This window comes from Manis pentadactyla, chromosome 4 (genome assembly GCF_030020395.1).
Source record: "Manis pentadactyla isolate mManPen7 chromosome 4, mManPen7.hap1, whole genome shotgun sequence".
NCBI classification, from domain to species: Eukaryota; Metazoa; Chordata; class Mammalia; order Pholidota; family Manidae; genus Manis; species Manis pentadactyla.
In genome coordinates this window covers 30,216,279-30,243,865 of record NC_080022.1, presented here as the reverse complement: position 1 = coordinate 30,243,865, position 27,587 = coordinate 30,216,279, and the positions used below count along the sequence as shown (strand labels likewise).

General features: G+C 39.5%; 1 protein-coding gene across 23 annotated transcripts in view; it reads right to left on the bottom strand.

The window, feature by feature from the left end:
- Positions 1–27,587, bottom strand: part of MACF1 (microtubule actin crosslinking factor 1) — a 319,261-nt gene that overhangs the window by 116,534 nt on the left and 175,140 nt on the right. For 17 of the 23 annotated variants that reach the window (XM_057500029.1, XM_057500035.1, XM_057500030.1 and 14 more), the window contains 14 exons: positions 26,443–26,621; positions 25,631–25,769; positions 24,801–24,994; positions 23,351–23,513; positions 21,687–21,770; positions 17,865–17,972; positions 17,571–17,669; positions 15,856–16,008; positions 15,449–15,537; positions 12,837–12,972; positions 3,912–9,371; positions 3,218–3,367; positions 1,759–1,974; positions 1,522–1,671 (listed from right to left, as the gene is read on the bottom strand). In XM_057500029.1, the coding sequence (XP_057356012.1) occupies positions 1,522–1,671; positions 1,759–1,974; positions 3,218–3,367; positions 3,912–9,371; positions 12,837–12,972; positions 15,449–15,537; positions 15,856–16,008; positions 17,571–17,669; positions 17,865–17,972; positions 21,687–21,770; positions 23,351–23,513; positions 24,801–24,994; positions 25,631–25,769; positions 26,443–26,621 (7,320 nt within the window). The remainder of the gene's footprint in view (positions 1–1,521; positions 1,672–1,758; positions 1,975–3,217; positions 3,368–3,911; positions 9,372–12,836; positions 12,973–15,448; positions 15,538–15,855; positions 16,009–17,570; positions 17,670–17,864; positions 17,973–21,686; positions 21,771–23,350; positions 23,514–24,800; positions 24,995–25,630; positions 25,770–26,442; positions 26,622–27,587) is intronic. The other 6 variants (XM_036876660.2, XM_057500042.1, XM_057500043.1 and 3 more) reach the window with 1 other exon arrangement.

Here is a 27,587-nt window from a genome sequence, read left to right as displayed (position 1 = left end):
TTTGTGATTCACTAAAATATGATTTTTAGAGTAAATGACATTGCTTATGTATTTTAAAACCATAAGGGATTACAGTCAGACTTTCTTATACAATAGTGATATTGCTCCCTTAAAACAGTAAAAACTGCCTAAACAGAACTGATCTGTTTTTAGACAATTAAAAACATACAATTTTTTCACATTTAGTGATCAGCAGGTATGTTATTGGGTGCAATAAAAACAAGGTAATCAACATCTCTATCATTTTGAAATTGAGGGCCATCAGCAATCCTGCAAAGCAGGCTGGGAGGGCTTCTTGGGTATTTATCACAAGACTTTGCTTCCTTCATCTTGAACACTTGGGTTTGGGAAACTCACTAGGAAAATAAGGCTTAGACTTTGGCTCTCTTCCCTCAAGAGAGTTCATGTAAGTTATAACTAGTGGAGGAAAGCAATGCATGAGATGATCTGTGTTCTTACAGTTCATACAATGTCACCCTTGCTTCTTTAGTACTTTGTCAGTGAAGAGATAGTCTGCAACTCACTCCCCTAGTGATGTACTTAGATAAAAGAATATGAAAGAAGGCAGGTCAGCTATTGCAAGATAAAGAGGGATGAGGCTGCATACAAGGAGCCTGACTATGGACAAACCTTTATGTCTGCTTCTCTTAAGACTGGGGAAAAGGGAGAGGTGAAACAGAAAGAGGGGACATCTCTAGCTCTGCCCTGACCTTAGAAAGAATTTAAGGAGGGTGGGTAAACCAGTGTGACTAATATGTAATATTACCTTAAATATAGCCCCCCAAAAAGAATAATGTGGGGTGGGGAGGAAACCATTGGCTCATGTGTATCTTAGAGTCTACCTTTCTTTCAAAGACTTATAAAAAGAATTGATTAATTTGGGTCTTAACAAGAAGAAAAGCATCTCTCCAGATCAGGGGCTGACAATCTATAGCCTCTGGCTCAAATTTGCCTGTTACCTGTTTTTGTGAATAAAGTCTTACCGTAACATATCCATAACCATTTGTTTATGTACTGTCTATGGCTGCTTTCATGTTTTAATGGCAGAGTTGAATGGTTGTCACAGAAACGGGCCATTTATGTATGACCTGCAAGGCATGAAATATTTACTATCTGGCCCCTTTACAGAAAGAGTTTGCCAAGCTGTGTTCTAAATTACTGATCAAAAATTCCCCTAAAAGTGGTGTGTGTGTGTGTGTGTGTGTGTGTAGGATTAGATTTTTGGCAAACAGAAACAAGGGATTGATACCAGATGTTCAGTTACAAAGAGGAGATGATGTTGATAATAATGGGCCATTCTGTAGACTCAGAGAGTAGCTGAAAAGAAAAATAATCATAATCACTGAAGCTCCATAGGTATCATAACCTAAAAAAACTAAACATAGCAGACTTTATTTGTGAAATGAAAGTCAGATTTTCTAAGAAAGATAAATATAGATACTGGTTTACCCAGCAGGACAATAAAATCGATACAACTCAAAGGACAAATAGAACATGCTGGAGGTTGGCTGGAGAGCTCACCTCGTACTGTTGGAGACAGCGATTCAGGCTGTCAGCATCTGTTGCGTTGTTATAGCTCTTGCTCTTCAGAAGAAGATTAGTATTGCCAATCCAGGCGCTCAGATCTTGAAGTTTGTCTTCTAGCTGTTTATGCTCATTTAACACTAGAGTCTAAGAAATAAATGGCAAATTTGGTTATAAAAATCTCCAAGCCTGTCCAGGCATTGTGAGCCTTTGTGAATAAAAACAAGAAGCTACCTTTTTTACTTCTACAGCATTCTGGAGGTGGAGTAGTCTGGAACTCCAGGTGTCACTCACAGAGCTGAGGGACTTTTGAAGATTCTTGGCATCTTTCTCTAGAGCCTTCAACAGTTGAGCAGGGACTTCTTGAGGCTGGCTGATGATAATCTGATTAACACACTCCAACTCCTGACTCACCAAGGTGGACAGATCCTTTAGCTCCCTGTCTAACACCTGAGGAGATAAAGTGGACTTACATCCAAAATCAAGACTAGAAATCATGCTATCCAGGAATTAGCTGTGAACATTTTTCTGTCACCTCCTGCCATACATGCTTTATGGCTTATAAAATGTTTTCATGTACATTCATTAGTTTACTCAGGTCTCACAATCACTAATTCTTGACCTAGGCAGAATAGATACAATTCTGAATTTACAGAAGAGATGCCTTAGCACTTAAAAATGTGAATTTTTTCTTTGATTTGAGGTCATCCAACTGGTAAGCAGTAGAACCAGGACTTGGCTTCAGGTTTTCTGACTACAGCTTTTCTGCCTCTCCAAGAGTGTCATTATGCTTTATATGTTATGCAAAATAAGTCAATGAAAAGGAGGATTTGCTTATTCCAAATTCCAAGGGGGAAGAAGCAAAGAATATAAAAATATCCCAAGTCAGGCTTCCCATGCAGCTAGTCTACAGTATTCAGATCCTCAGGAGAGAAGCCAGGAATAAGCTGTGGAAAAGTTTGATAGTTCTTCTGGGCATCCTCCTCACTCCCCACTTGGCTACCCAACCCAAGGCCAAACTGGATATTGAGAGAACTGGTCAACCTCTACAATATCTGTCCTCACAACTCCACCCATGTAACAACTACTAACCTCCAGTTTCAGTGAAAGAGCTGCTCTTCTCCCTCTCAAGGCTCTCTAATTCTATGTCCTCAGGGGCCTCATTCCATCACTCATCATATCCTCTCTCCTTATACTTCAAGTTCTCCCTTTCTATTGGTTTTCTCCTCAGCCCTAAAATCCACTCTTTCAGTCCATGTCCTCTAGCTAGTATCCTACCTCTTCCCTTGCCTGCACTAACAAACTTAGGGAAAGAATGATGTACATGAATTGTCTCCACCTTCCAACCTCCCATTTGTCCTCACCGCAACCTAGTTTATATCCCACTACTGCACTGAACCTGTTCTTATCAAGGTTACCAATGACTTTCAAGCTCTAAGCCCCCCTTTAAGTCCTCATTGTATTCAGTCTGCTACTGGGTTTAATATATTGCTGACTACTCCTCCCTTGAGTTTCTTCTGCTTTGATTTCTGAGAAACCAGTATTTCCCCAGGTTCTTCAGAGATCTCCAGTTACACTCTTTCAATCTATTTTTTGCCCTTTAAATGGTGGTGTTTTGCAACATGTTTTTCTTCCAAAATAGTCTCTATTTCCTCCAAGCTGGTGGGCCTGGAGGAAGTCTTTGGGAACCTACCTTGGCTTGACACAGCAGATCCTGTAGCTCTGCCAGGTTTAGCACTAGAGGTTGAATCTGTTTGGTCCTCATTTCAATGTCTCGTAGTAGAGACAGGTAGGATACCAGCTTCTCATCATGCTCTAGACAGAGTTGCCGGTTAAATATATTCTGTGCAGCCAAAAAAGAAAATTCACTCAGATCTGACATTCTCCTTTAAGTCTGCTTTTTAAAGCAGGAAAGGTCTTATTGATAAACATACAGAAATTTTTTCTGCACATAGGGTGGGATGAAATAAAACATGGTATGTTGTCTATGTTTTCTTAGATCATTAGACAAAAAAGGTGATTTTTATTAACTTCCTCAGGGAGCAGAAGCTCATAAGAATCTATAAGCATCATTTTAGCAAGACTTTCAAAAGCTATTCTGACTTTAGGTAGCATCATCCCGGTATTTCAAATTAGCTTCAATGTTAATTTCTAACTTAAAACCCTTGCAAATTTCAGAAAGACATTCAGGGCCATTGCCTAACTTTCCAACAACTGTTACAGATGATGATGAACTAAGTTATACCTTAGAGAATCGTCTAGTGCCCTGAAACATATGTGTGCATACAATTATACCTATGTAAACTCCATATCTGGCCAAGAGTTTTAACATTATACTAGTTATGTCTAAACATATATATATGCTAACACACCACTAGGAAACTTACTTTAGTTGCTCTGAAGGGCTCCAGGTTTACACCTTCATTTCCTTTTCCCCCAGGTACAGTCACCAAGGGAGTCTGTTCACTGCCAAAGCTTTCTTTGAGCTTTTCTTGTGGTGTCTTCTGTTCTGTCTTCATTGTAGGGCATATGAGGGGTGCTGTCTTTTCTTCACTGGTCTCTAAAATACTGAAACTAATGGAGGCGTCTTGTTGCCTTGTATTCTCTTTTTGAGACAAGTCTTTGGACAGTTTCTCTGGAGGAAGGGATGCCAAGACTCTGGGAACTCCCTGAGTTACTCTGCCATCAAAGGGCCCAGCTCCTGAACTTGCTACTATAGGGCTTGACATTTCTCGAAACTTCTCTCCACTTACTTCTTGAGTTGTTACTATTTTAGATTCGAGAATTCCACAAAGTTCATAATTGCTTTTGCTGTCCTGATGATGGTCTTTTTTGTCTGAGAATTCCACATAACTGATTTCTTTTGGGTCAACTCTAGAGACTGTAATTTCTTCCCATTTAAGGGTTCTTGTTGGGGCAAAAAGTGCTTCTTGGTATGATTTTTCTTTATATTCATTAGATGAGCAAATCAGATCTTTGGTTTCCCTAGTCTTAAAAGTAACACAGGACTCTTGATAACAGGTGATCTCCTGTCTGGTGGTTCCTTGGAAAGACTCATCTGTTTTGGAAATTTGGGATATGTCTGCAACTTGGGCTTTTCCAGCTGACTCCTGGTAGTGCAGTCCTTCAGGTGTTGGGGCCAGAGAAGGGAATGGTTTGCTCTGGACCCCACCGGTAATTTCTTGAGATAAATTTTCTTTTGGTTTTAAAGCGGAGGAGAGGCTTACAGTTTTGACTTCTTCACTGACTGGCTTTGAGTTGAAGATTGTTAAAGCATCTTGATTTCTTACAGCAATTCCTTTGTATATCACTGGGGAAGAAGAGTCCTCAGTTTTACAAATTATAGAAAATTCCAGCTCTCTGTCAGCTTCTTTCCCTTTTTCACTTACAGTTACTTCCGTAGGCTGACTCGCTATACTAGAGTCATGGTCATCTCTCATGGCAGTTTCTTGATTTAACTTTTCTTCTGAGAGGACTGCTGGTTTGCCTGTTTTGACACTTTTTTCTACAATCACCTCCCTCTTCTCTCTCTGACTTTTCTTTCTGATATTCATTGGTTTCTGCATAACCAGCTCATTCAGCAATTTGTCTGATGTTTCACAATTTGATTCTTGTACTTCTGAAGTAATTTCTCCTTGGTTTTCCCATATTTCTTTAGAATTTAGACCTGACATAGAGTGTTTCATATGAGGAATAATTTCCCTTTGTGCCACTATTTTTTCCTGCTGTTCATTTGTAATTTTTTCCATGTTACTGCTAGCCACCTCTTTGAGTTTAAAATCACAAATTTCTGAATGAGGGTGTGTCAGTGAACCTTGGCTCAATGATTTACCTTTACAATCACTAGGAACTATGATACTGACAGATTCTTTAGCAGCTGGAGAAGCTTTCCTCTTATCTTGATCCTTGCACACCAACTCCTTTAATGAAATTTCCCTGCTTCTTTTGGCCTGCTCCCCATCAGAAACTCTTGCCTTTATCTTTTCTTGTGTAGAGTGACTTCCAATTTGAATTAATTTCTCACGTTCTCCTTTACCACAACTCATTCCAGCAGTTTGATTACAAGCAATTAACATTTCCTTTCTCAGAAATTTCTTCTTTAATTCACATACTTCAACTCCATCCTGCTTTTCAATCTGAGCCCCGTGATTGCTAGACTCTAAAGTATCTGTTTGGATCATAGCCACCAGTTCAGGGCTGATAAATCTTTTCTCAATAGCTTCCTTTAAAGTCACTCTCTGATCATTAAATATGTCAACAATTCCTCCATTTAGTATCTGATGAGATGCAATAATTCTGACCATATTTTCATCTACTATTTTCTGTTCCAAAGCTGATGCCAATGTCAGTCTTTTTCCTGTGGCAGGATCTATGATTCCCCCAGTATTTGCCTGAGCTTCCAGAACCTTCAGTGTGGATGCAAAGTCTACTTTTCCAAGCTGAGTTGCTTGAGACAATGTAAGTACCCTGTCACTCACTACATCTCTAATGTCTGAGAAGGGAATCACTTCTAGGTATCTTTTTCCAGTTTCAATATCAATCTTACATTTCTTCACTAATTCAGAATAGGGAACAATTCTGTAATTCTCAGGATCTACAATCCCATGCATCATTCCTAAAGACAATATTGCTTTATTAGTTAACAGTCCTTCCTTTTTAGCTTCTGCCAAGGTCAATCTCTGGCTAGAAATGAGATCCACAAAGTTTCCAGTCAAGGCCTGAATTTCTTGGATTTCTTTTTTCAAGTCTGGGGTAACAAGATCTAATTTTATGGCTTCAGGGAAGGAAACAGTTTCCTTTGTTTCAGGATGAAAAAACTGATGGAGGCTTAAGTTCTCAACTTTTTTAAGTTGCCTGGCTAAATCTTCATCAATGATGCCATGTTTAAAGGCATTATCAACAGAAAGTCTCATCCCAGATATATGGTGAATGATACCTCCATCAACCACCTGTTTAGCTAACAACTGAATGGCCTCTTCTCCCTCCAGAAGTCCTCTGTCAATGGACTGCACAACTGTTAAAGGGGCTTTGCTATCAGGGTCCACAATTCCAGTTGTTTCCATTTGTAAGCTAATCAATTTCTCCCTAACTGCTTTTGCAGCACCTCTGCCTTTGGAAGCTTTCTCCAAATTTATAAGCTCTGTCTGATCAGCACTGTCCACCAAGCCAAGATTTGAGGCCAAAGTTACTGAAACCTTTTTGCCTCGTTTCAGATCAACAATTCCACCAGTAACCACCTGCCCCTCTAAAATTCTGGTGGCTGTTTGTCTGTCAAGAAGTCCAACGGCAACTGATTCCTTTACAGAGCAGAGTGTATGGGTACGGGGGTCTAACACACCACTTACAGCTTTGTCAGCCATGAGGACATTATGCAATAATTTCTCATCCATCAGACCTTCCTCAATGACTTCTTCAGTTGTCAAAGACTCGCAGGTCTGAGAGTCAAAGAAGCCCCGAAACACATTCAGTTTTCCCATAAGTTTCACAGCGGTGTGACTGGGCACAATGCCTTGGGCTACTGCTTCATTTAGCAAGAGCTTCTGACCTGTTTGTTCATGAAAGATACCACCATCTAGTAATTGTGCAGATAACATATTTAAGGTAGCTTCTTCAAGCAATTCTGAAGGATGACTGCATGACAGAGAAGTTTCATGACCACTCTCTTCTTCATCTGTCTTTTCTAATATTGTAATAGTGTCACCTGCAACGTTCTCTCCTTTGGGACTTTGTTCACAGTCATTCCCACCCAAAAACGTTTTATTTAAGGCTTTCTTTTTGTCCATAGAATGAATATACATGTCGTTTTCAGATTTTAGTTCCGGTTCTAAATCTAGAGTTTTCTCTACTTGAAATTGTGACTTTTTGCTTTGGGGTTCTATGAGAGGTCTTCCAGTTTCATCTGGAACACATTCAGTTTCAAGTGTGTTTGCTTCCTCTTGTGGACACATAAATGAAGTCTTTCTGAGAGTTTGCCATTCTTCCTCTGGTAATTCAATAGGAAAAGGATCTTTGTCCACTACCAAGGTCACATCTTCTTCCTTGGTGGGTACTGTATGGAGAAGTCCTCTACTGACATTTTCTCGAGTAGACATTTCTGTTGGGCCTTCTTTTTTGGTACCTAACAACTGCCTTTTTAACTCTGATTTGACTTTATTGATGCCCTTCAAAGTATCAACATTAACACTTCTCACCTTTTGTTCTCCTATAAACAGGTCCTTTTCAGGGTTGTCTATAAAGGAAACTTCTGTTTCTATATTGGCCTTTTTGCCTTTTACTTCAGTGCCATTTGCCTGATCAGGATATTCTCTGTTCTGAGAAGAAAACTGGTATTCATGTGGCCTCACAGTCAACCCATCACTGAGACTTTCTGTGATTTTCACATTCACTGATTCTTGTAATTCCTTGGGAGTTTCTAGTCTCTGATGCTCAATTCCAAACACTTCTGGAGGACTTGCTAGATATTCTCCTCTTGCTGTAAGTGTCTCTATCAGCTCACTGTCTAACAGGAGTAGCCTCTCTCCATTCCACACATTAATGTAGCTGTGAGTCATCAGTTGAAACAACAGCTTCTCACTATGGCTTGCTATGCCCTCAGTCTGGTCTTTGCTACATAGTAGACTTGCTGGTCCAGTATTAATGTTCAACTTGCTTTGTTCTGAAGAATCTGCTAATTGCATGTGGGGAATCACATCAGGTATGCAAATTGATTTTAAGTTATTGACAAGATCTTTATCCAACATACCATTTTCTGTTGCCTTTTCCCAGGACCAAATCTCTGTGGTTGCAGGTAGAAATAGAGCTTTAATATGCTGTCGGTCACTAATGATTTTATGAGCTAGTTCAGTAGACACAATACCTTGTTCCAAGGCATCTGTAATTGGGAGGATCTCTCCAGATTCTGGCCACAGCAAACCCATGAATGACCAAAGGGACTCCAGAATCACAAGGGCAATCTTAGCGGCTAGTAGATCATTGCTCACTGCTTCATCTATTGGCATCCTATGCCCAGTGACAGTGTCTATGATACCTCCTGTCTGAAGCTGCCTTATGAGAATAGCACAGGCCATATCTTGGTCAATCAAATTATGTCTTACAGCCTCTTCCACTGTAAGTCTGTGTCCTGTTCTTGGATCTACTATGCCACCAGCAAAAAGCTGAGCTTCCAGCAGCCGGACAGTGACCTGCCTGTCTATTAGCCCTTCCTGAACTGCACGGAAAATGCTAACCTTCCGGCCTGATTTTAAGCTCACCATTCCCCCTGCCAACTGCTTGACAGGCAACAATTTCAACCCCGATTCTTGGTGGACAATACATCTCTGCATCAGATTCAGCAAACCAATTTTCTCAGCTGTGTTTGGGTCTATCAGATTCTTGGATGATCTCAGGTGAGACTCCAACAATGAGTGAAGCCATGCAGAAATGAGGCCTTGGTGAAAAGCCTCCTCTAGGTCAATAAATTTCTCATTAGGGGGGATACTAAACCCTCCAGTTGCCAGGTGAGCTTCTAAGATTTTCAGTCCAACTTTCTCAGTGATTATTTTCTTTTCAATTGCTTCCACCACAGAAAGAGGGCCTTTGCTCTCAGTAAGCCTGTTTAGTAAGGACAGGGCATCCTGTAGCTCCCGGAGCTGCTGGTACATCTGGGGATTAATAAGGTTTCTGGCTAAGCCCTCCTCCAAAGAGAGCTTCTCACTGGTCTCAGGAGCAATGAGGCCAGACATGATAACCTGGGATTCCAGGAGCACAAGGCCTGTGTCTTGGTCAATGAGGCCCTTTTGCATGGCTCTGAAGATGGGAAAAATCTCCACTGTGCCTAGGTCAATCACCCCAGCAACTGCTCTGCAACCCTAAAGAAAAAATAAAAAACAAAGCTGAATCAGAAAAGCACAACTATTCAGAGGATTCATTCAAAGAACCACAGTACTTCAAATTCTGCCCACAAGAAAAACCCAGCCTGGGATGAGCCTCAGTGTGTAGGAAGCATCCTGAAGCCTGGCAGTGTTAATGTTAAAAAAGAATTTTTCTGAACTGCAGAATGTTTAACATGGCTAGCAGTTCACAGTTTACTTGAGGGATGGTAGCATTAAGTATATCTGTCTGAAAAGCTCTAAAAAGTAGCAAGCAGCAAAAGTGAAAGGACAGCTATTTCTAAGACTAAATCATCAGAAGCTCTTACAAACACATACCAGTTCCCAAAAAGTGAGAATTGAACACATAAAACAAATTCTCAGTGTTGCAACCATGCAGAAAACTCTTTAAGTAGCACTTCCCTGCTGACGAGTTCAGCAGGACTAGTCCACAGGATCACTGGAGACTTAAGCAGTCCTATAGCCACACAAAAGTTGTACATCCCAGTAAATGGTCCTAAGTATATAACTCAGGCAGCTGTTTAGCAGTTGGAGCAGTCATACTCTTGGTGGCCAATGTCCCAAGATGATGGCTCTGAGTTAAATTAGTTCTAGGAACTGGAAGTATCAAGTCATGGAAGGAACAGACCAGGGACCCTTGCCTCTGGAACCACTGGTAACTAGTCCAGACTAGAATGGATCATACAATTACCACTTGCTGGGCACTTAATATATTTATTGAATACTGATATTTAATCCTTACAACAATTCTGTGAAAGCAATTATTTTAATCTTTAGTTTGCAGATAAGGAAATGAGGCACACTGAGGTTCCATAACACTAAAATAGTGAGTTCTATAAATGAACCAAGGTCTGACTTTAAAACTTGTGCTATTATACTGCCTCCCCAGTCAGATCCAAAAAGCATGAAGGATAAATACTGTGGAGTCATATCACTGACACAGGAGTTAGGTCCTGAGGTCACTGAACAAGGTAAACCTTATACATTGTAAAAATTACCCTTGTGAAGAAGCCTAAAAACAGCTCCTAAAAAATTCCTATTTTGAAGCCTTTTATCACAGAATGATGATATTCTGGAATTAAATCATTTAAGTGTTTTACCACTTAGAATACTTCATCATTTCTATTACTCTCAACTTTCCAGCTCTTCTTATTTACATTCCTTACCTTCTTCTGATGGTTTTATCGATCCCTCTTTGGTCAGATTACTTTGTGATCCTTATTTAACTATTAAAACTTATCCATGCAGGAGCTTGTTGAAGAAATTGCCAAGCACCTCTCTGCTTCCTAAATTATGCATTTCATTTCTGTCTCAGTGAGATGTAAGCTCCATAAAAGCAGGCACTTTGCCTATTCAGTCTATCAACAGTACCAGCAGATCAATAAACATCTGATGAGTGAATGAATAAAACGATACATAGTAAGGAAATCCTGAAAATCATTAACCTGCTTTCCCCCGGATTTTAAAGACACACACTGAGGATTTCAAGCTGATGAGGTGCACACTGTAAGAGATGCAGAATGGATAGCAAAGATTTGAATCACATCTTTGTATCACTGTATTTGTTTGAATAATGGAATAACAGAATTCTCAACACTGTTTAAAGCAGTATTATTCCCCATCCCCTCTTTGTGTTCTGACCCAGAATGTAGAGTTTAACTTCCACAAGGTAAACATGTTATGCAAATCTACCAGGTATCTGTTCTATTAAGGATGAAAGGAAAAACTGCACTGGCATGTGACTCTGAGATATGGAAAAATTCCTTTTACAAAATCCATGTAAAGACTATTCAGAAGCAGAAAAAATAACAAAAGAAAAGATTCTTTTGAGAACTTCTAATTTCTTCTGTGAGACTCATGGAGTCTCAGATATGCTGATATTGAAGAAAGGCCTGGAGTCCAGCCAAAGTGAAAAGACTATACACTGTTTCTTCCAATATCCTTGTAATTAGAGGCTAGGCAGGAAGCACTGAGCTGGGAAATAATCCAGAGAAATCCATTTCAGTCCCACCGAACATGGGCATTCTGACCTAAACAAGCAGAAAAAGACAGAGGGAGAGGAAGAAAGAAAACATAAAAGGCTTCTACTTACCAGAGTTGCAGGGTACGCCTTGGGCAGATAAGAGACAGAGCCTTATGGAGCAGCTCAGCCGTATCGCACACACAGTGTAAGCTTGGTGTTAGCGTCCAGCATGCGACTTTGTTTTTTTTTTGCAAAAAAGAACCCCAAACAGGTCGTCCTCTTTTCCCTTTGTGCATTTGTGCTTAAACTCCAAAGGGTTAGTCAAACTTGTAAGCAAGGATGTCAGTTAATCAGAACAATACTTCACATGAAACACACAAACAGTAACAGGGGACACATCATGCTCAATGTAGTGGTGCTCAGCAGCTTGTCTGTCTTTTTTTCCTCCCCTTTTTTAACTTTTCAAAATGACAACTGGATGTTCTCAGCAAGCAATTGTTAAAACTTTTCACATGTTCCCTTATATGGTGAAACAACAAGCCATTAGAAGTGGGCTACCTTATGCAAAGGATGCTAAACCAGCACATTCGTTTTGGAAATCTACTCTCAAATTAGGCTGACTCTGACTTGTGGTCTTTACAATTCTAGTTCCTGCTGCACATATTTCACAAGCAAGATCCAGAATCAGAGCATATTTTGTCTTAATACCATTTTGACAATCACCTAGAGCAAATCTGATTAGCACATGGGCTTAAATTTTGGCCTGTCCCACATAAGTTGGCCATTGCTTCACAACATAAGGAATAAGCAGGCAAACACACATATATATCCCAGAGACACATGTATATAATGTGGTAAGTTTACATATACACACAAGTATCCAGGAAGAACTTAGGATAACCAGCAGGGACAACTGCCATATGGTCCAAGAAATGAACATGAGTGGGGACTGGTAAAGATTGTCACATGATGGGGTGACCATTGGTGAGGGGAACCAGTGTCTCAGTCAGTGCAGCTAATCCACCAGTTTGCTTTGGAAATGAACATTTATTTATTGGGTGGATATGGAAAAAAATGTATGGAGGAAAGAAGTTCATGGGATTTTCTTCCCAATATGTAGAAGTCTTGGCTATCAAATTTTGAGCGTCAATGCCATGAAGGAGTAATCTTATTGCCCCGTAATCAGAAAAAATACAGAATTTATGTTCTCATTGACTATGGTCTACCACAGAAACGCAGACAACAAAAATGGTGAACCAGGTCTAAAGGGTTAGCTGTAAGGGCCTTTTAGTGGTTTTGACTGACCAACACATCATGGAACCCCAGTGAAGAAACACAAGACAAATGGCTGCTATGGTGAGGTTAAAAATTAAGTCACGTTGGTCATGGAAAGCTAGTGATCATGACTCTCAATCAGCAAAGCTGTTTTCATACCATTCAAAACATACCCTAACAACATTTGGAGAGAAAAACTAAAGTACCTTTTGCTCTGTCTGCTGGGCCAACTGGTTCTGAAGTTGCTGAAGCTGGTTTGCTGAACCATCACAGAGGTCATGGTAAGCCTTATTCAGGTCATTTAATTGCTCAGATATCAGTCCCTTTTCTTTTTCTGAGAGCCTGAAAGACGAAGCATTAAAGCTCCTTTAGAGAAAAACCTTTCCCCAAACTCTCCTCTACTGCTTCAAAATCATGACTTCTCCACCTAGGATGGTGTTCTTTGTTTTGCCGCTGTTTACTGGATCATCTGGTCAGTCTTCCATACTCACTGAACACTTAGGCATCTAGCTCTCTGTTTTCCTGTCTCTCAAATCAAGTCATGATCCTTGGTGATGTCAGTGCCCATGTCGTCAATTGCCTAACATCCTATGCTTGTAGTCCTGAGACCTTCTCAATCCAAATGGCCTCCATTCCACTTTAGCCCGACCCGACACACATGTGGCAGACGTAGACCCTACCATCATTTAAATTTGTTCCACTTCTGAAACTTTAAACTTTCAGGTTCTATTACCTGATTGTAACTTCTGATTATAACCCTACCTTTCCAGTTTTCTTTCTGTATTTCAACACATCTTCTCTTTAAAAATGAAAAATTTCAGAGAGAATATATTGAATTCTTATTTACTCAACTACCCAGCTTTACCATACTTAAGTATATTACCAGATTTGCTTTATATCCTTATAGAAATAAGATGTTACAGATGTAATTAAAGTCTAATGTGTATTTGTCACCAACCCCTTTCCTTTCCTGTTCTCCCCAGAGGAAATCATTATCTTGAATCTGGTGAATTTTGTAACTTACTTTTCTCATTCTACATCATGTTTTGAGAATGAATCCTGTGTTCACATTACAACTATCCATCAACTTATTGAGATTACCCAAGCCTTTCCTGACACCTCCATTTTCTCTTAATCCATCAGTCCTCTCCATTATCTTCAGTTTCTTTTCTTTAGAGCCTAGACTGTACAGTCCATCATCTCGATCACAGTTTATCATCTCAATCAAAACAGATAATTACTGTTATCCTTATACTCTCTTCTTAATAATCTAATGAAACTCCAGCCCCAGACCATTCAAACCACTGGACTTCTCTGCTCCCACAAGCGGGCTAAGTATATTCAGTGGCAGGAGATCCAAAACCAGGAAGAAGAGAACCTACTGGTTTCCAACCTCTACGGCTGCAGCACTTCCTGACAACTTCTTTGAGGCTCCCAGTCAATTCTTCCTTCTTTGCCCTCAGCACCACACCACCATTAGAAAACCACCTCTCTGCTGATTTCAGAGAAAATACGGACCACTGGGCACTAATTCTCTCACTCTCTGGTTTAACTTCTAGTATATTTACCCACACCTTTTCTAATCTCCTTTTCCTCAGACTTCACAGGAAAAGCTGTTTCACCTCCTGCTTAAGGTTGTACTTCCTATCCACTGATGGCTTTTATCCTTTCCTACATCCTCTGGGACCCCCTCTCCTATTACTTCAATCCCTTTCTCCCTTTTGGTCCTTGAGACTCAGTCCATTAACACAGTGAAGTTCCTTGGATCTTTTAAGGAAACAAAACTCTTTCTTGATCACATATTCTACTCTAATTACCTATTATTATTGTACTCTAATTATCTACTATCTGTGTATCATTTATTTTCTTTTGTATAGCCAAGCTTCTTGAAAGAGTGCTTCATTTCACTATCACTATCTTCCTCACCGCATATGCTCCCTCCCCATCATACTAAATCTGACATCCCTCAACTTTTTACCAGTCACCAAAAACTTCCATCTTGTCAAATTTAGTAGACACTTCTCAGTCTTAACCTTGGCTTCTGACTACTCCCTTCTTTTTGGAACTCTGTTCTCTCTTGGGTTCTGAGTATCACTTATAATTTTCCTTTTTTTTCTCTAAGGCATCCTTTACAGGCTGAGAAGCACAGAGGAGTCCTTGAGCACTCATAAGCTAATCCACTCTTGTGGTTTCTACTCTGATCTCCATCACTTTAGTCTTCTCTCATTAACTCTAAATTTACATACACAGCTGCCCATTTCTACTTTAATGTCTTGTGGGCTCTTCACACTCATAATGTCTGAAACTATAGCTGCCTTCTTCTCCCTCAGTCCATACCTCCGGTATTACCTATCTTGGTTAGTGGATCACCATACAACTAGGGGCCCAAGACAGAAACCTGGGAATTCTATCTGATAATTTTCATTTGTCACCAGACCCTGTGACTTCATCATCTTTAATATATTTTGAATCTTTGTCCCCTCTTCCCCATCTCTCATCATTTATTGCCTATATTATCAGAATAGCCTCTTGACTGGTCTCTCAGGCCTCTATTCTTGCCACATGTCAATCCATTCTCTCTAAAAACTATTCTAGAAACCTGTATCAACAAAAATCCAATCATGTTTAAAATCCAATCATGCTTAAAATCCCTCCCCACAGACAAGGTAAAATGCAAACTCCTCAGCATGAACTGCAAGTCTCTTCATAAGCTGGCTCTTGTCCTTGAATTCTCCAGTCTGAATTCCCACCATGACCCTAAGGTAGCCTGGCAGATCTAGTCCCCCAGATGTGCCATCATCTCTCATTTAAGACTCACTTATGACCATGCTTGGCCAAGAAGATCTGTGAGGTTTTAACGGCCTCAGAGATCTGCTCCCTTTTGGTTGTCAGCTCCTCTGCCAGAACCTATGTAGTAGAAATAAAGAAAAAAAGCTTCAGAACTTAAGAAATTAAAGAATCAAAATTATTTGAAATAACTTTTAAAATCCTAGGGAAAAACCTAGCTTAGGTCAGATTATTATTACCAATAAACTATATATACAGCTGATTAAGAAACACAAAGTAGAAGAAATAATAAGCTAACTTTATTAGTTGAAGTCCTGGAAGTTAACATTTATTAAGATCATCATTCCTGGGTGGCCCACATGTGACCTACACTGTTCCACCTTGTGTGTTATCACATATTATTCTATCCATGAAGAGATGGGTGGATCTTCTACCTACCTGCTGTTCCAAAATAGCTTTTTCAATGTCTGTCGATTCTTTGGTCTGGGATGAGGTAGCTTTGCTCTGTGTATTCCTCACTAGGGTAGACACCCAACCCAAAAGTTCTTTAACCTTCTCCATATGTTCCTGTTTTTCCTCTTCTACCACTTTCTAGAACAGGAAATTGAAAAATCAGTATCTTCATCAATATCTTATTAGAGTGGTTTTGACTTCAGATTCCCTAAAATAGAGACATGAAAGTTACCTAAATCAGAAGGCAGCTAAAATAACCCCCAAGTTAAATATAATTTATCCAGCCTACAACATTGCTCACAGGTGCCTAACTAGTGGATACAAATAGCTAAATTTATTATATCTGGTTAGCACCTTAGAAAAAAAGTTTCATAGATGATGGGCACTCAATAATCACATGCCAACTTTTAAAACTCCTTCTCAAATTCCACCTTCATAATTCTTAGATTTACAGATGAAGAGACTGAAGTCCACAGATTAAGTAAAGGAGGTATTGATGTAAAGGAAATCTTTGGCTAATTTACATAGGGGACAGGTGGAATGGTGTTTCCAACAGCACTTATTTTAGCTGTATATAATCTCATCATTAGAACAAATTCAAACAATCTGAAATGTCTAATATATGTCTCCTTAATCTCATTTCCCCAGAAAGTTGGTACACTTACTTTTAAACTTTTCTGTATGCTCATATTGTGTCTTTGTGGTGCATAGTTTTGCTTTTATTGAAATTGTAACTATACATAGTACTCTAACTTGCTTTTTTTCCCCCAAATAATGTATTATGAGTATCTTTCCATGTTAGTTCACTTAAATCTATTTCATTATTTTTAACAAACTCCTAGCATTCTATTATATGGAATTTGGATGTTTCCAATATTTCCCTTTAACAAATTAGGCTTTATTAAGGATCTTCCTTCACATCCTTTCCTTCATATTTACATTTCTATAATAAAGATACCTGGAAGTGGGAATGTTGGACATAATACAGTCAATCCTCATCATTGTGGATTCCGCATTTGTGAATTTCTCTACTAACTAAAATGTATTTGTAATTTCAAAATACTTGTGGCATTTTTAGTCATTCCTAGATATGCAGAGTGGCAAAAAATTTGTCACCCAATGTTCCCATAGGTAGAACAAGGAGACACTCTGCCTTCTTATTCCAGCTCTTATACTATAAACAAGTGTCCTTTTCACAGTCTATCAACGCCATGTTTTTCACATTTTTGTGTTTTTCGTTGGTGATTTCACTGTTTAAAATGGACTCAAGGTATCATGCTGAAGTGCTGTCTTATATTCATAAGTGCAACAAGTCTGTGATATGCCTCAAAGAGAAAATGTGTGTTAAATAAGCTTTGTTCAGGTGTGAGTTATAGTGCTCCAGGCCACGAGTTCAGGGTTACTGAATCAACAAAATATGTTAAATAAGGTGTTTTTAAACAAAAAGCACATAAAGCAAGGTTATGCATTACATGCTGACAAAAATGTTGTGACCAGAGGCTTACAGGAACCTAATTCTGTATTTCTCCTAGGTGCAAGGGTTCAGTATCTGTTAATGCAGTTTGAACAGCAACACCATAGAACGTTACGAATAATGAAAAACAGCTATGTGTGCACTTTAAATTTTGACAGATAAGGCATAGGATTTTTAAGTCTTTTTTTTTTTTTTTCAAGATGATTTAGGATCCAGTTGTCCTCACCTCCTCCTCCTCCAGCCGCCGGAGCGCATCACTGATATATTTTACGTGCTGAGTTGTTAAGGTCACCAATGCTGTGTATTGAGTCCTTAAGTCCATGAACTATATGATTCAAAACAAAATTTAGATAAATTATCTGCCAGAAAAGTAAATTTCAGTAGTTGAAAATACAAGGAAGTTTTCATGAAGTCACACAGGCAACACGAAGGTGAGCCCTAAATCACACTGTGAGGCCCAGACACGGCCATCTCTCCTTATGGGAAGACAGTGGCATAGGCCCATTCCTCACTCTCTCACCTCTTGCGTGATGGCATCTGAAGAGGAAAGCATGCGACGGCGCTTGCCAGGGGATTTCTGCTGTGATTCCACAAAGGCCTTGTATGTCATGAGTTGCAATTCATAGTCCTGGAGAAGAGAGAAGTTTTACTACATTTACATATTAGGAGCTCTCAAACATCATGTATAAGAATCACAGTATTTCTTTGCTGGAAGGAATTTTAATGATCTTTTTTATTCCTTCTACTCTTGGTGATCATTTAGAAAGTCAGCAAACTTGGGGTTAACATCCAAAATATATAAAGAACTCACACACCTCAACACCCAAAAATGAAATAATCTGATTAAAAATTGGGCAGAGGATCTGAACAGACACATCTCTAAAGAATATAGATGGCCAACAGGTACATGAAAAGATGCTCCACGTCACTAATCATCAGGCAAATGCAAATTAAAACCACAATGAGATATCACCTCACACCATTTAGAATGGCCAACATCCAAAAGACAAGAAACAACAAATGCTGGCAAGGATGCGGAGAAAGAAGAACTCTCCTAGACTGTTGGTGGTAATGTAAATTGGTGCAACCATTGTGTAAAACAATATGGAGGTCCCTCAAAAAACTAAAAATAGAAATACCATGTGACCTAGTAATTCCACTTCTAGGAATTTACCCAAAGTAAACAAGATCCCTGATTCGAAAAGATATATGCACCCCTATGTTTATTGTTGCTCTATTTATGACATCCAAGATATGTAAGCAACCTAAGTGTTCATCAACAGATGAATGGATAAAGAAGATGTGGTACATATATACAATGGAATATTATTCAGCCATAACAAGAAAACAAATTCTACCATTTGCAACAACATGGATGGATCTAGAGGGTATTAGGCTCAGTGAAATAAGCCAGGTGGAGAAAGACAAATACCAAATGACTTCACTCTTTTGTGGAGTATGAAAACAAAGCAAGACAGAAGGAAAAAAAAAACAGCAGCAGACTCAGACACTGAGAAGGGACTAGTGGTTACCAAAGAGGAAGAGTTGGGGAGGGTGGGTGGGGAGGGAGAAGGGGATTAAGAGATACTATAATTTGCAAATACAATATAGGTAGGTGATGGGGAAGGCAGTACAGCATGGACAAGACAATTAATGACTCTATAGCATCTTACTACACTGACGGTGACTGCAATAGAGGGGGTGAGGACTTGATAATATGGGTGAATGTTGAAACCACTGTGTTGTTTATGTGAAACCATCATTAAGATTATACATCAATGATACTTTAATAAAAATAAATAAAGTTTGCAAACTTTTCCTGTAAAGGGCCAGATCCAAACTTTTGGGCCATGTAATCTCTGTCACAACTACTCAACTCTGCCACCGTAAGGGAAAGCAGCCATAGACCGTAAGTAAACAAGAATGTGGCTATGTTATGCTAAAGCTTTACTTATGGACACAGAAAGTTGAAGTTCATATAATTTTTCATGTGTCATAAGGTATTATTCTTTTTATTTATTTTTTCTTAGCCATTTCTCATGGGCCATAATAATAGGTATACAGGCTGGATTTAGCCTGTGGGTCACTGGCTCCTGCACTGACAGTTTGTTGTCTGCTGGCTATTCTTTCGTCTCCTGCATGGGGAACTGAAACCCAGAGACCGGTAGTTGAGTTTCCCTGATTAACTCAGCAGGTGAGCAACAGCGTCAGGACTAGAACTGCAGTCTTGTTGTCCCTAAGCCAATGCTCTTCTCAGGTCACCATGCTCTTTTACTTCCTCTGAAATCATGAGGGTGGCTGCCCTAAGTCCAGGCCTTCTTCATATTTCACATGGATGGGTACAAGAGCCTTTTATTTGCTCTCCTGCTATTAGTCTCACCTCCAATTTATTTTCTATCCTGCCACCAGAATAATTTTTCTTTTTTAAAAAAACATTATTTTTGATTGATATAATTGACACACATCATTAGTTTTGCAGAGTAACTTTCCTAAAACACAAAAATGAGCACTTCATTCCTCTGTTGGAAAGCTTTCAATGACCCAGAGCACAGCTTCTCAAGTATCAACATGCATATAAAACATGTGGGGATCTTGTTAAAATGCAGATTCTGATTTGGTAAGTTGAAGAATTCTGCACTTCTCACAAGCTCCCAGGTATGGCTGATGCTCTTGGTTCAAAGACCACATTCTGAGGGGCAAGAGAAGAAGGTAAGGCCAAAAGAAGCGAACAAGGCCTTGCATAGGTTGGCCCCAAACTCTCCCTTCAACTTCCGGTCACTGCTTCTTATGTACCATACACCTTCCAGCTATTCCAGGATATCTGCTATTTCCTTGTGCAACCACTGCATTTTCATTCCTCTGTGCCTTTGATTATACAGCTCCTTTTTTGCCTAGAATGTCCTTATTCCTGTTGTCTATTTAGAAAACGCCAGGCAAGAAGAAAACATGGAATGGGTTCCTTAAGCAGTCTATGTAAAAAATAAAATATGGCAGTAGTAATAATAATAATAAAAGTACATGGTACCATTTACTGATTGTACTTTAAGGTTTGAGGCCTTGTCCTATGTACACACTATCCCATTTAATACGTACAATCACTTGGTCAGGTACTGTTACCGTTTCAGAGATACAGCAACAGAAACTCAAGGAGGCTGAGTGCTTGCTCAGTCTTAAGTCTGGAAAACAGTGAAGCTAGGATTAGAGCTCAATTCTTTGTGACATCAAGTCTTCTGTTATTAACTAAAGAAATGCATTCATTCAAAAAATATTTGTTGGGCATCTACTATGTGCCTGTCATTGTTCTGAGGGCTATACACATAGTGGGAAACAAGTTAGGAAAAAACGTTGCTCCCTTGGAACATACACTGTAGTGCGGAGGAACATAAACAAATAAATATATAATAACCTCAGGTCACTTATTTAAAGATGTTACAAGAGAAATAGGGAGAGGGGTAGATTATGCATGGCCTCCTAAACCATATCAGGCTTTAGGATACTGAGTATAATATGAAGCCACTGAACAGTTTTGAGCAGGGGAATGACAAGATCCAATTTGCCATGTTTCATCTATAGTAAAGTACACATTCTCTAAAATACTAAAGTATTTTAGTATCTCTAAAATTAGAATGCCTTACAATCAATGGCATTCACATAATTGGCAGAGTTTCTTCTTATTTGGTAGTGCATATAATAATGCTGTGGTTTATAACAGATGGTGTCTGAGATTCAACAACATGCAGTATGTTCTGAAAAGGTGAGTCTGGCTACTACATGGGAAAAGAGACTGTGGAGCAGGAACAAAAGCAAGAGAAAAACTCAGAGGTATCAGAGTGGTCTAAGAAAGATTCCTTGCTAAAATGTGAATGAGGGAAATGGGGGTGGTGGGTGAGTGGTAATGAAAGACAGATACAGGACATACTGAGCCAACTTGTTCACAGACTGAATATAAAGTTTTAAGGCAAAGAGCAGAGTTAAGGGTAACTGTTAGGATTTTTGTCTTAGGAAGTAGGAGAATGGTTACACTGTTCCATGAGATAGGCAAGACAGTGAGAAGCATATTTGAAAGGAAAACCCAAACATTCTGTTTCTGACACGGTAAGTTGAACGGGTCTGTGGGCCATCCAAATGGAGACTCCTTGAATTGCAGCTGATGCCTGGTACCTCTCTGAGCAACCCCAAACGTGGGGCCATGAGAAGTGTACATTCACTTTAACTGAAGGATGAGGCCAGCCTCTAGCAGAAGAGCTCTGCTTATTTGTCCAGGGACAAAATCAACAGTGATAATGCCTATCTTCCTAAGCTGGAGATCATTTATATTTGTTTTGATATACAGTAGAGTTACCTTTACAATACTGGAGTATTGCTGGGAAAATTTTTGACACTGGTCCAGTTTTGTCTGATTTCTCTCAATTTCTGCAAATAGAACCTGGGAACCAAAATATCACAACAACATTATCATTGTTATTATTACCACTGTAATAGCTGAGCATTTATTATGTTTTAAGGTAAATCACCTGAAAGGCTGGATAAAACACAGATTGCTGGGCCCCACCTCCAAAGTTTCTGATTCAGTAGGTTTGGGTTCAGGTCTGAGACTTGCTTTTCTAATGTTTTCCCAGGTCATGATGATGGTGGTAGTCTGGGGTCCATGCTTTGAAAACCACTGTTCTACATATTTTATATGTATCACTTCATTTAATCTTAACAACAATGACCTAATGAATGATGTAGGTTCAACAAAAAATGGACTTTGTCTATTTTATTGATTAAAAAAAAATACAACTACAGGGCATAAATATGCAAAGAAATAAAAAGCTAACCATTTCAAACAATAAGGCTTCTCTCTCTTACCAACTTTACATTTCCCTGTATGGCCCCGGAAGATGACTGGTTAGCCAGAGACGGGTAAGATTCCTCAAGGGAGGAACAACCTAAGACAGGCACAGTCACAGGGGGGCCATCAGGTGAGAAATTGGGGATCAACAGAGGTGAGGCTTAGAACCTCACCCCCCCGTTCTGAGAGAAATCTTCTGCATACGTGGATGTTTTATTGCCCTTGTCTAGCTTGGATTAACACATAGGCTACAGGCACACACCTGATCATCTACATTTGCTCTCTTACAACACTAAACTATGTTTTCTACCTTTATCTTGTATCTACCTACCACTTCAGCATTAAAAATAATAATAATAAAGAGAGAAATGTGGTATCCACATATAAATCAAGTATAAAAACCAAATGAGAATTCATATTTGAACTGACTGTTTATAGTTCATAATGCATGAGCAAAACCAAAAGTTTCTGCGATGACTGCCCTTGTACTGTTCACTATGTAACTTATTCATTATGCAAGAATTTGTTCTCCATGTAAGAACTTGTTTGTTATGCCTCAGAAGATTGGAGACTGATGAAAATTAGGCTTGGGGTGGATTAATGATTGTGCATTGAGCATTGACTCCCCTATACAGAATTTTATTGTCGTTAACAACCATTTGATCAATAAATATGAGAGATGCCCTCACACACACACAAAAAAAAATACAATACTGAGGGGTTAACTAATTTGCTCAGGGTCCCTTAGTAAGTGTGAATGAGCCAGGACTGGACACACTCCTAACTGTAATGCTAAACAAAATGAGTAAAACCCCAAAATACCAACAAATAAAAACCATTTTGAATAATTTCCTCCCATTTGCAGCTTCCCCACTCCCCATATTCTACCTTAGTAAAGTCAAATGTAATATCAAGAAACAAAATAAAGCAACTGTAATCTGTCCATCTATGACTTCAATATACAGTCACAAAACTCAGGATTGGAAGGGCTTTTATAGGTCCATCTGGCTTAAATGCAAAACCAGTATCTTGATACCATCTTGCCTGAACCCTTTTCAGAAGAGGAGGCTCAAAAGTCTTCCCATTTAGGGGAAGCTTCATTGTGAGAGTATCATCTTCTTTTACGAGGAGCTAACATCCTGCAACTTTAACCAAGCTACTGCCGCACCCACCGTCTGCTGGCTGAGCTGCTGAGACAGCACTCTGCTATCCTCTGCCTGGCCCGGCTTCATCATCTCCTGCTGGGCAGTGGTTTCCTCGATCCATTTGATAAGAGTCCCGTGGCAGGCTCGGTAATCTCCCAGAACTTCCTGGATACTCTCTAGCTCAGATTGGCTGCAGGAACAAAGGGAAACTGCTATCTGATATCTTGGTATAAATACTATAAAGTAAATGAGGCAATTCCCTCCTTAGCCCATGCCTCCAGTTGAGCTGGACACAGAGGATACATCTTTATTTTGCAGAACAGCAAGGCAATGCTGTGAGACCTATGCATGTACCCAGTGCCCTGTGGGTAAAAGTAAATAGAAGCCAGCTGTGTCCTGCAAGCCCTGGAAACTGCCTTAGCCTGACAGCCCTCAGTAATCCTTGTCAATTTTTTTACCTAGGTTGCCAAGAATTACCAAGATTGACAATAAGGTAGTACTGGCTGTGCAAACACTTCTGCCCCATGATGATAGAGTACCTGTTGAGGATACCCCAGCTACGATTTATGAATCACTGTAATTTCTTGGGGAGAGAAATGAGGGGGAGTGGAAAATAGTTATTCACAGTTTATTTCAGTAATAGTTTCTTACACCACTATGTTATTCTAACCAGCCTTGAGATAGTAATTAATTATAGAGAATCAATCAAAACTTCAGTGAGTTGCTGTGGCCCCTCTCCCTATATATTTACCTACTCAGCCTAGCCTCAGAAAGGTGGTCTTCTGTCTTTCCTATTCATATCAGTCATCAGAAGTGCTCAAATAAGAGATAAAAATAATTAGCAATTAGCACACATAATGTAGGGGAGGACACGGGGAAGGCAGTACAACAGAGAAGACAAGTAGAGATTCTATAGCGTCTCACTATGCTGATGGACAGTGACTGTAGTGAGGTATATGTGGTGGGGACTTGATAATGGGGGGAGTCTAGTAACCACAATGTTGCTCATGTAATTGTACATTAATGATACCAAAAAAAAAAAAATAGCCAATGAACGAAAATGGAAACAAGGAATTCTGCAAAGTCCCTCTATGAAAAATGGTTCATATTTTGATTCAAAACCAATAAAACAAGAACTAGAACTCAGGTTTTGTCCTTGAGAATAGATCACCAGGTCACCTTTTCAGTTTATAACTAAGATGCCATTGTCATCATGGCTTAACTAGATTAAGATCTGGGACACAGTAGAGGCATTGCTAATAGGACAGTCACTTCTGATCCAAAAGCAAGCCTCGGGTCTGCTTCAATGTTGGTGGCCCCACATTTCTGTCACTTGTCCAGAATTCACAGTGTCATTCAATTTTTACTCATCCCTATAAATTCCTGCCTTTTAACAAGAATATAAGCTATAACTATTTTTGTTTAACACCTAGTCCCTGAACCCTAACAGGAAGAAAGGGCAAGGGGTACCACTCACCGGGTCTCGAGCTGGGCAATGACCCGGTGCCAACGCTCCTGCAGCTGGGAGCCTTTCTCTTGACAGCGCTCCAGATCCAGGCTTCTCTCTGGAGTCAGGCGACTCAGCTGCTCTGCCACTACCTTGGCCCTGGCAATCTCCTCATCCAGGACTGAAAACACTGAATTTCTGTCCTTTGCATCACTAAGCCAGTGCTATAAAAACACAAATACAAAACACAGGTTAAATAAATTCCATGTGAAAGGACTCAGACTAAGGTAGAAAACAAGAACGTTGACCACAGCAGGCTGCCCATTATATTTATGATTCAGAAGCTAGACCCTACAAAGGTTTGTGCCATAAATGCCTCCACAGTCTTCAGGCACAATTGGGAAGCCAAGGGCAGGAAGCAGGTATAGAGAAATGTACAAAGAAATTGTGTTTGGAACCTGGCTCCAGCACTTATGAACTATGAAACCAAGTCAAGTAATGTAGCCAATCTGAATACTGGTTTTCTCATCTTTAAATGGAAATAAAACCCCTTCTCTATTCACTCTCAGAGCTGCTTATGAGACTCAAATGAGGTAACGGCTAAATGATTTACAAACTTAACAGCATAACCTTTAATTGTATCCAATTAAGACATGATTTTACTGGAGAGAAAAGTGAGAAATTAAATAGAAAGGCACAGTCCTTTATCTTCTCTTTCTAGCTAGACATTCTTCTCCATCCCTCCTTTGAATCCACATTAAAATATATTAAATACGATATTCTGTCTAGTTCAGATGCAAACTTAAATCATTGTCATGCCATCCAAAGTAAAAGCTCCCAAGGAACTCAGAGCAACCAACCCGTAATGTAGACCGATGGGACTCCAGGGCTGAGAGATCTGCTGGTACAGCTTCTTCCTGACTCAGCTTGATTTCATAACCTTTCACCAGGAGTTCAGCATCCTGGATGCTACGCACTATAACATCAATTGTCTTTAGCCTGTGAGGATAAGATCACCTTTGTTAACAAACACATTTTCAGAGCTGGGCTGTAGACCTGGAGCACTGTAGAGAAATTCATGAAATACAGCTGCTGAAATCAGTTTCACCATTACTACATGACAGGGTTTCATAGAAACAAGAAAGCATGGTAAATGTGTTCCAATTTTGCGCTAATTCAAAACAAATTTCGAGGGGGCACTGGGACATGTACACATGTGGAGGACTCATGGGAGAAAAGATTTGAGGCCAGAAACCCACTCTACACTATGAAGAGTATAAGATCTGTTACTCCTCAAGGTCATAGGTAGGGATGGGTAGGGATATGAAGACCTTCAAAGAGTAATATTTAGTTTAGCTGAAAATTTTTCATCTTATTCTTTAGTGTCCCTTTTTCTTTCATTTCCAGAGGTATCTAATCAAACAGAAATGAGGCACATCATGGTCCTAACAATATAAATCAACTCCCTTTATCACTGGCATTTATTTGTTCACTGCAGGCCAAACGAACCCACTCCATGTTACCTGGAACTAAAGCCAAGGTTTCTTTTCATAGGTACATGCTCCTCAGGATCTGTAATCTCTCTGGATTTTTCATGAAACACTCCAGGTACTTCCCCTTCTCATCCCAAGGAAAACATTGCCCTTTGGACCCAAATCCTCGGCTTACTCACTTATTCAGGTAGACAGTGGAGAGACTGTACACATAGTCCATTTTCTCCACCAGCAGAGTGAGTTCTGAGCGCAGAGTTGGGACACTCACACCAGATGGGGACTGATGGAGAAAGTTGTTGGATTTCATGGAAATAGCATCCAAGTCTGACCTGAGTTGCTCCAAATCCTCCTGGGTGTGCTGTCAGGAACAAGACACACAATAAAGATAGAGACAGGACTGAGCAAGTTTAGAAAGAGGTCCTTGCATGTAACAGCAAAATACTAGAAACAATGTAAATCCCACATATAGGACAGTTGTTGAATAAACTATGAAACAGCACTGAAGGAGAAGAGAGAAGGACATACATGAGTAATTTCTAAACCCAGTATTTCATACCTTCAGGCTTAAGACAAAAAGAACTATAAATGTTGGACTCTAGTTAGTAGGCTTGTTTTTTGTAGTTGTATGAGTTAGCAATTCTGAAACTATTTATCTGTACATGACAGAATTGAGCAATAAGTAAATTTATTGTGGATACATAAAGCAGGTTTTTCAGTTTTGGGGAAGAAGGTTACAAATATGGTAAGAGGAGAGGTTAGAATAAGGATTGTGGTATTGGTTTGGAACTGGATGAAGATATATATGAATTTGTAGGGGTATGTGTATGTGTGTATGACATTGATCAATAGATAACTATATTGGTCTACCTTTGTGATACATTTACATGCCTATATGTACACACCATATATGTGTTTGTAAGAGTGCATATTTCTGGCTCTATCTACTAAATAGTCCTAGAAGCAATGATACCTCAGCAATAATGAGCACACGCATCAGCCAGATCTTGGTTTCTAAACAACGTTCTCCACCTACAGGAAGCAAGACTCGGAAAAATGGCTGATCCCAGGATTGGAGCTGGCAAAGGCAAGATGAATCTGGAATATCTTGTTTTGTTGAAAAACAAGACAGCACTCGAAGAATGATGGGGACAGCAGCAAATTACACACCACTGAATAAAATAATAATCCTAAATCCATACTGACATAAAGAAGAAAAAAAAGAGGGAGGGAGGCAAGCTCTTCCCTTTCGACAGAATGGAATTTTAAAATGTAAAAGGAATGACCATTAGTAAATCACTTTTCAGCAATAGTCATACTAATAATT